The sequence below is a fragment of the Populus alba genome, chromosome 4 (genome assembly GCF_005239225.2).
Source record: "Populus alba chromosome 4, ASM523922v2, whole genome shotgun sequence".
NCBI lineage: Eukaryota > Viridiplantae > Streptophyta > Magnoliopsida > Malpighiales > Salicaceae > Populus > Populus alba.
In genome coordinates, this window is record NC_133287.1 from 5579411 (window position 1) to 5594565 (window position 15155).

Here is a 15155-nt window from a genome sequence, read left to right on the forward strand (position 1 = left end):
TTATGCTATTGATTTTTTTAATAAAAAGAAAAGGAAAAGGAAAAGAAAAGAAACGATTAAAATTAGTCAAGGGACTATCTAATTGTTTTTTATACTATAGAAATCAATTAATTAGTTTTCATAAACAACAAGGATTAAGTTATGAATTTTTATTTTTATTCTTACTAAAATAAAGAAAAAAGAATTCAACAACGCACTGGCAATCTTTTTTTGTTTTTTTAACATGAGAAAATCTCATTATGTTAGAAGGATGTAACAAATCCATCCATGAATGAAAAAACACTAACCAAACCCCAATATAAATAAAAGTATATTAATAATTATCTAGTAGGTGATCTACTTGTAAGAGCTTTGGAATTAAGATGTTTATTCTCTCCGTGGTCTTAAATTCGAGACACGTGGTTGCTAATATGATAAGCATTAGAGATTTATATAGTCATTAACTTTAGAATCCATATGATTATCGAGGTGCATGTAAGTTGGCTCGAACACCCACGTTAATAAAAAAAAATACATTAACTTAAACTCTTTATAAGAATCGAAACAACTCAATTCATCAAAATAATAATAAATAAACAAGAAATCATATCAAACATAAAATAATATAAGTAACATATACTTACTTGTAGAATAACGTGGAATCTCACTAATACAACTAATTAACCTTCTAAATTTGGAATTAAATTATTCAGTTTAGATTAGTGTGATTTTGCCTATAATTGACATTACAGAGATGATGAAAATGGGTGGAGAGTGATATTTATGTACTTATTAATAATAATCAAGGAATTTATTAATAGATGCTAGTGTCAAAAAAACCAAAGAAGAAACTAGCATTAAAAGAAAAAAAAAAACAATTCTCTATTCATGGAAAAAATCCAAATGAAGAAACAACTATGAAATATTTACAAGTATAGAGGGGGGTAGTTTATCTTTTTTTCTTAGCTTGTTATTCTAGAATTACGACTGTATTTAGGATTATAGTAAATATTATTTTTTTAAAATTTTTTTTACTTGAAAAATATAATAAAATAATATATTTTTTATTTTTAAATTAATATATCAAAACATATATATATATAAAAGGGTAAAATCTCACAAACATACCGACTCTACAATTTGTATGGTGCACTTTTGAGGTGCAAGAGCAGGAATTTCGGCGCGCAATTGGGAAAAGAAGAGAACATGACATTACTAGAAATTTCCCCAAACTTGGTTATTTAATTTTGTAATATTTTTAGACAAAAACACATAAATAAGAAGCCAACAACCCTCAAACATGTGATTTAATTTTTAGACAAAAACACACAAATAAGAAGCCAACAACCGTCAAACATGTGGTCGTCAAAGCATCTGATTTCTTTTGACATTTGCTGAAATTACTGCTGCTGTTGTTCGTATCTGTAGAATAACTAGTTAATTTCTGTTTCTTGAAATACATTTTATTTTCCCCTATAAAACAATATCTAATTAATGCCCAGAAAACAATTAGAGGGGCTATAAAGAAGGAAAACATGCAATAATTCTTTTATTTTCTTGAGCTCGTGCCTCTCAATACTCTTATGAAAAAGCTGTCTTTTAGATTCCATTATAAATATAGCTATAAAGCCATGCATACACATGCAGTCCCATAAAACAATGGCCATGCCTACTTTTTTTTTTTTTTCTTCATAAAACCATGTTAATATTTAATTAATCGTATGCAAAACAAAAAGGTAAAGAAAAATGAAAAGAGTTTGGCTTTTTTACTTCAATACTTGATAATCTCTATCTTAACATTAACTTTTTATATATATATATATATATATTAAGGATTATTATTAATAATTAACAGTTTCACATTAATAATAATAAAGTGTTGGTTTAATTCCATATTATCAGAACATCCTATAATTCAATCGTTTCAATACTTTACTTTTCGTGTTTTGAAAAATTACTATTTATTATATGCTTAATAAAGTTAAAAAACAGAAGAAAAAAAAAAAAAAAGGAGTATAAACATTCTGAGTTACAGTTACACGTGGGCAGAGGAGGCTGCGTGCTTCTATTTATGTCTTCATTCACGGTAATAAATGAATGTGCAGGCACAGCAACCACTCTGCTATTAAAGAAGTTGAATTAAATTTATTATGGAGGAGGAAGAGGGAGGCAGTCAGGCAACGGTAATATTCAGATCGAGAGTGTTCCTTCAAGGGCATTTTAGGGAATGTCGGAAAAGTAAACGTTAACCATTGGTTTTGCCAAAAAAAAAAAAAAAAAAGGCACATAAATATAGATAGGCATAAACCCTGTAGAGAGAAAGAAAGGCAAGTTGAGTGCGCGGCAAGTGCCAGTTCTCTCTCTCAATTTGTACTCTCTCTATTTCTTTCTTTCTTTCTTGCTTGCCTTTCCATCTCTCTCTTTTTCCTTTAACCCTTTTTTGCTTTTGTCTTTCTTTCTTTCTTTTTCATTCTCATCCAGTGAATCAAGCTGCATTCCTTTGTTTCCCTGTGCTTTAACTCACCAGGACTCTCTTGAGATCATCAGTACTTGAGGGTGTCCCTTTCTTTCTCCCCTACTTATCTATCGATTTTTTGATTCATTTAGTGGATACCCTTTTTGAGTTTTGAGCTTAAGAAGTAAAAACAAGGGTGGTTTTGAGGGGATTATAAACAATGGCAGCTGATCCAAAACCAGAAGAGATAAGTCACCCTCCAATGGACCAACTTCAAGGCTTAGAGTACTGTATCGATTCTAACCCATCTTGGGGTATGTGTTTTTTCTTTTTCTTTTTTTTGAACATCAAGTCTTTTTAGCTTGTTTTAGTCTCTTCTTTTCTAACTTGGTGTTTGTGGAAGCAGGAGAGTCTATAGCTTTGGGTTTTCAGCATTATATCTTGGCTTTAGGAACTGCTGTTATGATCCCTTCATTTCTTGTTCCTTTGATGGGTGGAAATCATGTGAGTCGATTTTTACTATCTCCTTCTTCCGATTTCTATGTATCCATTGCTTTAAAAATTCGTACATTGCATCTGACCTGAAAGAACCTACCATTTGTTTTTAACTTCCAAGTAGATCAATTAGACCTGTGAAAGAGGATCTTTATTTATCTATTTATTTGTTTTCGTTTTGGGTTAATATGGTGTGTTTCAGGGTGATAAAGTGAGGGTGGTGCAGACTCTGCTTTTTGTTGAAGGGATCAACACACTTCTACAAACACTGTTTGGGACGCGTTTACCGACCGTAATTGGAGGGTCTTATGCATTCATGGTCCCCATTGTGTCAATAATACATGACCCATCTTTGACAAGCATTCCTGATGACCATTTGGTTAGTCTCGTTTTTCTCTTCTTCTTTTTCAGTTCTGAATATAGTAGAAAATCTTTCATTTGATTGCGTTTGGTAGTGTGTAGCATTTTTTTTTCAAATAATTTTTTGTGCCGAAATATATACCAATGATTTTTTTTATTTTTTAAAAATTATTTTTAACATCAGCACGTTAAAACGATTTAAAAAATACAAACCGCACTTAATTTTAGTAAAAAAAAAAAAAAATCAAATTTGAGCAAAACACAGTACAAACGTAGCCCCAAACATGCTCTAAACAGTTAAAAATCCATCGTGAGAACGCAGAAGGATCAAGAGGTCCCTTTCGTCAACTTTGTGTGACCCACTCTTTTAATTGGCTACACTATTTACAAGGCTGTGCTGTATCTAAATTCTCCGAAGCAAAGTCAAATCAAATAAAAAAAATAATAAGTGATATAAATGCAAATGTGATAGTACTGGTAATTATAGAGCGAATGAATGGGATCCATGAAGTGTTTGTGTGTGTTTACAATAGCTTGGAGGGGAAAAAATTGAACAAAGTGTTGGATTGACTATTGAGTTATTCCAAATACTCCTTGTTTTGATGATTTGTCATGTTATAATCAAATCAAAAACTAATGGAAGAATTGTATTTTGTATTTGTCTAGAGATTTCTTAGCACAATGAGAGCAGTCCAAGGTGCTCTGATAGTGTCATCAAGTATACAGATAATTCTAGGATACAGTCAGCTCTGGGCCATTTGTTCCAGGTACTACTACTGATCATGAAAACAAATTTTAGCATTACTTATGTTGCTGATATATTGATCTTATTTTCCTTTCAGGTTCTTCAGTCCAATTGGAATGGTTCCAGTCATTGCATTAGTAGGTTTTGGTCTGTTTGATAGAGGCTTCCCTGTGGTACAGTGACAATTTCACTGGCATTTTTTTTTTTTTGCTGGTTTTTCTTGCCATCGTTCTACATCTTAGTTGTTCTGACTGTTGTTGCTTCTTTTTCTGATGAATCCGTTTCAGACCGGACGGTGTGTAGAAATTGGCATCCCCATGCTTATCCTGTTTATAATCTGTTCCCAGGTGTTGCACCTAATCCTAGTGTCAATACTTTTTGTTAGAGTTTGAACTTTTTAGCTTCACAGAACAATACATGAATTTAAAACTGTCACTCTTGGTTCTGTATATGCAATATTAAAGATTAAAGAGACTAAAATTTTAGTACCTTTTCCATTTTTCTAGGAACTAGTTCAATGATTTGGATAAAAAAGCGTGTCTTTCTAATTTTTATTTGGTTTTATTTTGCTGTGCGCGATGCAGTACTTGAAAGGATTCCAGACAAAACAACTGCCAATACTGGAGCGGTTTGCTCTCCTTATATCAATCACAGTGATATGGGCATATGCACACCTCCTGACAGCCAGTGGTGCATACAAACATCGTCCAGAAATCACCCAAATGAACTGTCGAACTGATAAAGCCTACCTCATTTCTTCTGCTCCGTGGTTGGTACTCGCTCTTTTCTGTGTTTGGATTATAAATATTTTCACATTTCTTATTTTCACCGGAGGATATATATAATAAGTTTCTACATGTCTGGAACCCCTATTGTCAGAGTTAGATATGTGTATAGGAAAAAATATATGCCAGTGCATGCCAATTTCAAAATGTGATTCAAAACAATTTGATATGAGAACAAACTATTCAAAGACTAAGAAAATTTCTTGATATTATTAATCTGATTACTGTGATTCTGATTATTGTTACAACCTGTTTTTGATACTTTAGGTTTTTTTTTTTTTTAATTTTTTTCAAATTCAGGATAAAGATCCCATATCCTCTTCAATGGGGTGCTCCTACCTTTGATGCCGGTCATTGTTTCGGAATGATGGCTGCTGTTTTTGTCTCATTGATTGAGGTAATGGTACAAACTTGGTCAATCTTACTCTGTTAGTTAGTGAAAGCAAGACTAATGACTTCTTTGACAGTCAACTGGAGCATACAAAGCTGCGTCACGTCTAGCAAGTGCCACCCCACCTCCAGCTCACGTTCTTAGCCGTGGTATTGGCTGGCAGGGCATTGGGATCCTATTGGACGGACTATTTGGAACGTTGACTGGCTCGACAGTGTCTGTGTAAGTAGCATAGGTTCATCTCTCTTGAAGTTCTCATTTCTATGCAACGGGACTAATATTTAAGAAAAACAACAGAGAAAACATCGGGTTGCTTGGAAGCACTCGTGTTGGAAGCCGCAGGGTTATTCAAATCTCAGCTGGTTTTATGATATTCTTCTCTATTTTAGGTGAGAGATACAGCCAAGTATATGCTTATTTATAAAAAATAACTAGTCTGTATAATTGATCTTTCCACCTTCTTGCAGGAAAATTTGGAGCTTTATTTGCATCAATACCCTTCCCTATTTTTGGTGCTGTCTATTGCGTGTTGTTTGGTCTAGTTGGTGAGTAATGGGTTGCTTCTCTTTTGAGATCGTCATGATTCTACCGAGTTCTTATCACTTGTAACTGATATTTGCAACATTTTTTTCTTGCAGCTTCCGTGGGGTTGTCATTTTTGCAATTCACAAACATGAACTCAATGAGAAACCTTTTCATTACTGGCGTTGCCTTCTTTCTTGGTTTGTCTGTCCCTGAATACTTTAGAGAATACACTTCCAAGGCCTATCATGGTCCTGCTCATACCAGAGCTGGATGGGTAAATTTCTACCATCCACTATGAAAACAGCTCACATCAGATCTAGTAATATATGGAATGTGTACTCTTCATGACAAGTTAAAGCTGATGATTCTAGTGCGCAGTGCACTATTCATTGCTGCATTCTTTACAATTGCGCAGGGAAATTGATTATTTTGTTTTTTTGATGTGCAGTTCAACGATTACCTCAACACTATCTTCTTCTCATCCCCAACCGTTGCATTGATAGTCGCTGTTTTCTTAGACAACACACTTGACTACAAGGACAGTGCCAGAGATAGAGGAATGCCATGGTGGGTCAAGTTTCGGACATTCAAAGGAGACAGCAGGAATGAAGAGTTCTACACCCTTCCTTTCAACCTTAATCGTTTCTTCCCTCCATCTTGAACTAACTTCAATTCCAAAGAAAGATGATAGAGGAAAAACATCATTTCCAGATCAGGAATATATGTGGGGAACCGGGTATTACAACTATAGTTAAGGAGTAACTATAGTTACTCCTTCCTGCTTTGTCCTCTCTCATTTTCATTGATTTTGTTTTGTATATGACTCGGGTTGGTCAGGTTTATCACCAAATTAACGGGTGTGATTTTTGGAGAAATTAAATATTCGACTCTCTGAAGAAAACTCTCCTTTTATCTCTGAAGAATTCCAGTTCAATTGCCACTCCAATATTCTGCCCCAGAAGTAAAAAAAAATCTGGTGCGTTTAAATAAAAAAATCTCTTCCCAGGGGCGTTTAACTTGAGAAGGAACATTTACCATGCTTCTCTCACAATGATCAAGAACAGTAAAGCAAAGTCGCCAGCCCAAGCGGATGTTCTCACATCTCACAACTAGACTCTGTTCACTGATGGATTTCTATTCTAACATTCAACCAAATTTTGTTTTGAAAGGACTCCTCCGATGCCTTCTCTTATCAGTTGCTAGAAAACCTGCATTCATGAACAGTAAAGAGTGTTTCGAGTCACGTGGGAACTTGCTCGCAGAGTTGCAGGCATTTCATTTGTTCTTTGCGTTGATTGTTTTTTCTCGAAAGTATTGGGCTCATGAGGACCAGGGGGAGGGAGGGAGGGGGAGGAGCTGTTGCCATTTCTGCTGCAGAAATGGCGTTGAATCATGTAGCAAAAGGAGAGAAGAAAGCAACCAATCATAATATTAATATCAGGAACGCATTTAGTGGGAAGATATTATTGAATGGAACATGTGTCTTATATATATACAAATGGAAAGAATCAAAGGAATTAGAACAAAAGGGAAGAAAATTTACAAATACAACCGACTGTTACATAAACAATTAAACAAACGGATAGATGATGATGCATCACGCTATCAGCATTGCCATTTTCATTCCTGATGGCATGATCATCAAATGAGGAGCAAAGCCTTGATTGTGATGCCTGCAGGGATGTCATTCTAGGCCGATGCAAATCAATTCCAAAGCAATAGAAGGTAGAAGAAATTGTGCACCTGAGAACATGCTGGTATGTTTTACACATGCATTCTGGGCACCTTGGTTTTCTGTAAATGCTTCGACCAAAACCCCGTATGCGAACACTCTGACCATCCTCAATCATCTTTCTTACTCTATCTTCAAAACTATTCCAACCTATGGTGCTATTCTCTGACAAAATTGCTGCTAGCCTCTTCTTGTTAGGCCGCAGGTTTGGAGCGTGACCACCGCCATAGTAAGTGCGGAATCCAGACACCAGAGATGAGAGTTGGCTTCCAGAATCAGTCATGGCAAAGACATTGCAAAGAGATTCTTGTTAACGTTGAGCTTCTCCGTGTTTAATATCTGCATGTCCTGTAACTATGTAATATTTGAACCTCTAAGTAATGTCCTTTACCTGAAGTTTCGAAGGCAACGGATCAAATCCAAGCCGATTACCGAATCCAAGAAGGTGAACAACTCCATTTTGCAGTAGGAGAGGAAGAGTTTTTGTAAGGTAATCGATGGGCGTTGCCTCCTTCACAATGTCCGCATCAGTAATCTAACAAAAGCAAGATGAAAGGAGATGAGGTAATGCTGTGAAATAGCACTGCCTTTATAGCACGTAGAAACCAAGAAGATCACACACTAGGCCACCGATTGCTTCAATATCTAATGACTTCAAATGAGAAGGAAGCTCCTTTACGATGTTCACTTCATCCTTCATGATATTCATAAAATACTGTTCTTGATAGATATCACCGAATTGGCTGCATTTCCATAAAATGAAAGAGGTGAGTTTTCTGCAGAGTACTACTGAATTTCCATGATCATCTCATGAAGAAGATAGTGCTATAGATTTATTTAAATACCATTGAACAGCAGACCTTGGATCCTTCCATACATTGCTGTAAAGAAATCTGGGAAGAACTAGGGTTGCGTTAAGTAAAGATGCCAAGGCAATGGCATTGCATATCTGCCATGAGCAACAATTGTGTCACTGAAATATACAATGGCAATTCTGATAACAAGGAAAGACATAGAAAGATGCATGGAGCACTTACCAGCAAGATAAAAACTATATTAATTAAGCTGAGATTATCAAATTTCAAATATAAAAAATTCCTTCAGGAAAACCTCAATGCTGCTACATCTTGTAATCAATTTGGTAAAAAGCCTATATGGATTATCCAGGCTTCATAAATTTGATTTAGAAGGGAAAGAACAAAAGCTATGGTAAGGAATGCCTCAGATTTAAAACATCTTAATAAATGATCATTCCGGACTATTAGTTGAGGTATTTCCTCTTCAATGATGACTACAACAATTGTTATAATTCATCAGTTCCCTCTTAACCACAAGAGAATTCGGAGGCAAGTCCCACATTGTACTTTATCAAACTATTGTCACACACAAAGATAGGTTTCACATAATTTCAAAGTCATTCTTCCAGTTCTTCCATGAACACATTCAAACCTTTAGCTATCTACAAACTTCACTCTTCTGCCAATTAGCTAGAGCTCAACTGGCATTAGCGTCCAATTTTGAACATCCCCTTTGTAGAGAGAGGAGAAAAAAAAAAACGAGTCCACTCTTCTAATATGTGCAAGGCCAAGAGAAAAAATTTAAATTCCATGGAGGAACTTATAACTCCATTTCCGAGTACTGAAATCCAAGACCTATCCACGCTGTTGCAATTCAAAAGACCTTTATCTGTTTTAAAAAATAGAGACATAAAAAAGCCAAGCTATTTTTGTATTATCTGTTTTCTGGAACTTCCAAATTTATTTTTCATGCTTGAGTAGATTCATTTTATTTTATCCCCAAAAACCATGTTCATTGAACCAAACTTCATGTGGATGCAGAATGAGTGTGAGCTATCCGTTGGATATACTAACCTAACTTCATGTGGATATGCAACTAATGTGAGCTAGCCACCTGAAGATGAGATTTCCTATTCAATGAGTTATGATTTCTTTAGAAATTGCCGAAAGAAAAGGTTGCAACTACGTACATGGAATATGCAAGAGACTGTATCCTTATCTTTGGCTCATATACAAGACATCTGCTAACTTTTTAACATTCACTTTACTTCCCCCATGTTCTCATTGATCCTAAGACCATACCTACAGAGATGTAAGAAAACATGGTATTTATTGTTCTTTCCTATTTTTCTACTAGAAATCATTCTCCCCAGTAGGTATGCAAATTGTTCAGTTGTTTGTGGTAAATTGCCAATTAACTCCATAGCAGTGGCTGAAACATGGCACGTTGTGGTGAGAATCTAACAACTTCAGTAATACATGTTTCCCTTGCAAATCTAATCAAACCATTTTAACATATGCCTATTGATCTCTGATTTTTTTTTCTTTGTTTCCCTTTTTCTGTTTCACCATTCTGTCACTCAAAGATGATAATGAATTGTAGAGAGGAAGATCGTGTGATGTTTACATGAAAATACAAACCCAGGATCCGAGAAGCTCTAGCTCAAACCTTTTTATTCATTCTATCATGAACAATCGAAGCAGGGAGCAATTAATAAGCAAATACCAAATGCAAAATGATTATGAATCCTTCCGTAAATGATGTAATCCATGCAGAACTCTACAGTAATGTAGTATCATCATGAACATAAAACTTGAGTCTGTAAAACAATTGAGATGGATCAACCAACGAAATAAGACAGAGCAACCAATAATATGATTCTATGACACTTCAAAAAGTAAATTATTAAAAACTACATTAACCTATGTGTCTGAAAGGTTTAGACACTTACAGCTACTCTTTGTTGATCGAGACCACCATTTTCACTGACCATTATGTACCCATTGTTTTTGTCAGGTTGCCCTGTCTCAACAAAATAGCTGTCTTAATCATGGTACTTCTGGTCATTTAATTTCCCAGATTTCATAGTGTCATCACCATTCATTACACACTAAACATTACTTTTACACGCAAAAACAGAAGATGTTAAATTACCTAATTTTTCTCCATCTTTTCTATCTCCACAAGGTTTCCATAAAGATGCCTTCCGTGGTTCCTCCCAAAAATTCGATGTATCAAAAACTCATCTAACATGAATCTGTTAAATGTAAAAATTTTGAAGCAAACCTCTGCAAGAGCACTGTAAGACAAGTTTTGGAGCCGGCCATACATCGGGACTGAACGTTCCTCTTCATTAGCATATGCAGTTCTATCCCCCTTTAGATACAATAATTACCAATTAACTACGTAACTGTCTCAAACACCCAACCTATTAACCTATTGAAATTTGCATATTTTTTGCTAAAAAAAATAGAAATTATTCGGCTGGATCCTATATGATACATAGAGAACTTGATCTAAAAAAAGAAAAACTAAGAATTCATAAATCTTTCAGATTTAATGATAGGCTAGCAAATGTCTTCTTCTAAGCAATGTGCGGAATGGGAAAAAGAAAAAAAAAGGGTTCACGGTCCGTTATGTGATGGTAGAAGCCATGGCCCTAGATAGGTGCGCTCAGATAATCATAAAAAAAAATAAAAAAAATTGCATGACTAAAATGTAAAAACATGTCGCATGTTACTGAAGTTCATTTGCAAACTTTGAACTAAAACATTATCCACTAGTCCCAACTTATAATTGTATGCTGTAGAATGTGAATAATAAGTAAATTGTATAGACCACAGAGAGAGAAGTGAATAATTAATTCGAAAACGCAGTTGTTAGTGTTTTTGTCATCTACTGCTGTAGATGATGAACACAACTCCTAAGAACAGTTGCCAACACTGTCACGATGCAAATCCGAAAGTTATCGAAAATGCAAAGTGTAAGTTATGTTAGTGCTCTAAACAAGCAGCATCGTACCTTAACACCGCTTGATGTCATTGGGGGTGAACTATTTTGCAGACTTATCGAATCAGAAAGTGACACCATGAAAGAATCAAGCAAGAGAAGAGACCCCATCAATGCAAACATAAGAGCAATTGACTTAACATGCTTACGGGACCACAAGTGCCTTTTCCCAACATAAACTGCCTTACAAGAACCAAGATTTCCATGCTCGTTTTTCAAATCATGAAGCTATGCAACTTTAGTTTTCCAATTATTATCCCCTCCCGACAGTCTCCTCCCAAGGATAGGATCAATACCAGGCAAACATTCCGAACTTCTTGTCTGATAATCTTTCATTTTCACAACATCAGGACGAGGACTTCTAGAGGATCCTTGCTTCCCCAGTATAGCATTACCTCTCTCAAATCTCAATAATAAAGCTTAATTAAGTAGTCAGACTAATTACAAGATGTCACCACAATCTCTAATACAGCACGACTAAGAAATCTAATTTGCCTAATAATTAAAAGAAAATCACTTTTCAAACATTAACCATCATCACAAGAAACTCGAGCAACCTATTTTAACATCAATATCAACGTTGAGAATTTCAAGAAACTGCAAAAATATAGATTACTTTCAAGACGAAAACTACAAGAAACCATCAAGCCTGCGTCTCTCTCTTCAAACAATGACCCACCAACGCATTCAATCAAAAAAGAAGAAGAAGTTATATATATATATATATATATATATATATGTGTGTGAGTGAGATATAAGAGTTGAAAAGTCAGCAACACTTTCCAAATGATTACCTCGTAAAGAAAGATTAATATCTGCAACAACTACTTGCCACCAAACCCACCAACAACAACAACAACAACAACAGCTAAACATTCTTTCGAGCTTCTGTTTTGGTGCAGAGACAAAGAAGAAGAAGAAAATGATGATGATGAGAAAGAGAGCTTAAAAAGAAATGGGTGCAAAATGGAAGTTGTAAGGTTTCGTTAATTTGGCGGTTCCTTTGTTACCCATATAACAAAGAAAAAAGGGTGAACTCAGCTTCTTCTTTTTAATTTATTCGGTTTTTTTTTTCATGCTTAACTGGTAGCACTGATTTATTAAAATATCATGGTTGAGGTTTTCGACGTGGTGTTGAACCCTTCTATATATATATATATATATATATATATATATATATATATATATATATATATATATATCATTTTATTTTGATGCTCTGAAATAGGGTATTTGATTTTTATTTTTTGTTTTTTGAGTTTGATAATATCAATAAAATTAATTACACAAGTATTATCGTTATACAGAGCTTTTGATATCAAAATAATTCTTTTATAATACAAATTGGTCATTATAAAATATATTCAATTAGCAAAATCGCGTATTCATTTTTTACAATATATTTCAGTGTACAATTAGTAAACTCGGGTGTTAATTTAATCTTTTTAACACATCAATATGTTAGAATTAAAAAAAAATTAACGAAAATATATAAAAAACTGCAGCAAAGCACATATCTCAAGCTTTTTTTATAAGATTTAATAAAAATTTTTTTAAAGCTTCAGTTATTTATCTTGATTTTGGTCTGCTACATAGAATATCTGATTTTTAATGTTTTTTGAGGTGACAAAGTAAAAGCAATATAGGAAGAAAAAAAAAAAAAAAAGAGGAACGTAAGCGTTACGTTTAGGATTCTTAGGAGAGTTTGTTTTTAAAACAAAATCATTTTGTTTAAATCCCTGAATCTTAATCTCGGTTGAAAACGTCTGTCTTATGAATCATATATCAATGCAATTAAAAGAGGATATTTGATTAGAGATATTTGATTCTAAAAACAATCTCTCCGTCTTATATTAATTAGATAATGCCATAAACATTGTAAATAATTAATATTAAACTTACATATTGTATTAACATTTTTGCACCCAACATTGCGATATCCCTCCATCTTTCTTAGAAGAAAAATACTATCACTCTAATGGATTCTAAATGAGATAAGCTCTGATGCTACTTGTTTTTTTTTTTTTTAATCATTTCTAGTGATTTATTGTACCTAATATCAATTGTCTGTTTACATGTATGACAATAAATCTACTATAATGAGTTTTGGGTGAACGAGTAGATTGTAGAACTATCAATTCTAAGTCCATGCATGATTTCTTTGTCATTTTCAATTACTTGGTGAATTAATATATCCACTACTATTTACTCTTAATTATAACTTATGATCATCAATTGATATATCAAATCATGTCAATAAATAATTGGGTGAGCTTTTATTGAGATCATTAAATCCAAATTAAATCTAATAATGAGTCATTGCTAAATATTTTGTTTATGTAGCAACAGCCCATGGATAATAGCTTGTTTAAATTTATTTATCCTATAATACATAATTTAGTCAAATTTATTTATCCTATAATACCGAGATTTTTTCATAATTTTTATTGAATGGGATTTTTATAGTCAGAACCTAAATATCCAAACAATAACTATTATGAGTTAATGTACCTAGAGGTAAGATTTGGTGACACAAATGTTTGGGACTAACAAAGAAAATAAATATACCCAATTGACATATAGGTGTCAGCAATAATATTAAACCTAAAAATTTAAAATTCAAAAGGAATATATGTTTTGTAAGCAAAAAAAAATTGGCATGTTATTACTCATTAACATTTAAAATAATAGCTTATTATATATCTATTTATCTCAAATACTTTAAATGAATAACAAAACATTTATTTTTTGACCCAATTTCAAAAGGGAAAAGTTTTTAAGGGGTTTTAGAATGTCGACCATAAAAGCTTTTTTAATATGGAAGAAATCTTTATGAAGTTTATAGATAAATTATAAAACTTAATATGCATGCAATTAATATAACAAATATTTTTGTTGTTTTTTTAATTTGGAAATAGGGACATACAAACTTAAAATGCTTGTATGAATATATCAAAATGATAATGATGATTAACAAAACTTACATGAATTATAATTAGATGAAAAAATATTTATTTGTGTGAAAATCTTGATCAAAATGCATGGAATTTCAAATATATGTTTTTATAACATGAAAATGAAAATAACTACAACAATGATAAGAATGAAAACATAAGTTGCCATGTCAAATCCAAAGACTACGCTTTCATGGAAGGTGGAAATAAAAAATTAGCATTCTTTGGACTTAACATGAATAAAACCTAATGAAAATTAAAGGTATTTTTTATGCATTTGTTCTCAAAATCACACATTTAAAATTATATCGAGTCTTCCATAATAATTGGTTATTATTTTGTTTTCATGATTTAAAAAATTACATTTTATATCTTTAATCAACTCATAAATTAAAATAATATAAAAAAATTAAATTTACTAACACAAATACACGAATGTCATATAAAAAAAATATAATCTCTTCCCCATTAATCTTCTTTCTCTTCTCTTCTCAATTAGGGTTTTATAAACAATGAAAATTAATTCCAGTTTTTTTTAGGGTTTTCAAGAATCTCATGACAATACATAATATTCACTTTCAAAATCCATGAAATAACATTTTCACTCTCAAAACTCATGAAAGAACATATTTACTTGAAAATCATTTGTTCATAGCATTTACCTGGAAAATAAGAAATTGAACCACCACCAAAACCAGAGCTTTAAGGTGATTGATAACGAGCTTGTAAAATTTTGTTTTGCTATGGTTTCAAGGTTATCGGCAAACACCATTACATGGGAATGTATATGGATATACATCAACTTCCATAAATTAATCAAGCAAGAGGACCTGTAGAGAACGGTATTACCAAGACCCAGGAAAAAAATTCACCAGAGATCAAAAGGACAGGGAAGCATCAGAATTAAAAGTGGAAGAATGTGTAGAA

At 33.2% G+C, this 15155-nt stretch overlaps 2 protein-coding genes across 2 annotated transcripts; one reads left to right on the forward strand and one right to left on the reverse strand.

The window, feature by feature from the left end:
• Window positions 1–2292: 2292 nt before the first annotated feature.
• LOC118037025 (nucleobase-ascorbate transporter 2) lies at window positions 2293–6647 on the forward strand. Its single transcript, XM_035042906.2, has 13 exons — window positions 2293–2748; window positions 2841–2938; window positions 3132–3308; window positions 3956–4056; window positions 4132–4207; window positions 4322–4381; window positions 4619–4803; window positions 5120–5216; window positions 5287–5432; window positions 5508–5599; window positions 5678–5755; window positions 5849–6009; window positions 6184–6647. Exons 1-13 carry the CDS (start codon window positions 2655–2657, stop codon window positions 6394–6396), a joined length of 1578 nt encoding a protein of 525 aa, XP_034898797.1. The 5' UTR covers window positions 2293–2654; the 3' UTR covers window positions 6397–6647.
• A 473-nt stretch (window positions 6648–7120) lies between these two features.
• On the reverse strand, window positions 7121–11735 carry LOC118037028 (O-fucosyltransferase 8). Its single transcript, XM_073408708.1, is given in 8 exon segments — window positions 7121–7773; window positions 7846–8002; window positions 8090–8210; window positions 8328–8416; window positions 10217–10287; window positions 10420–10506; window positions 10548–10641; window positions 11287–11735. Coding segments are annotated over 8 exon segments (1464 nt in total). The 5' UTR covers window positions 11611–11735; the 3' UTR covers window positions 7121–7252.
• Window positions 11736–15155: the final 3420 nt, after the last annotated feature.

Bases quoted from the DNA above. Each gene is read 5' to 3' on its own strand.
- LOC118037025 (XM_035042906.2), top strand. From the start codon at position 2,655: ATGGCAGCTGATCCAAAACCAGAAGAGATAAGTCACCCTCCAATGGAC. The intron at 5,217-5,286 runs GTAATGGTACAA...CTTCTTTGACAG, and splicing joins TTTTTGTCTCATTGATTGAG to TCAACTGGAGCATACAAAGC. The intron at 5,600-5,677 runs GTGAGAGATACA...ACCTTCTTGCAG, and splicing joins GATATTCTTCTCTATTTTAG to GAAAATTTGGAGCTTTATTT.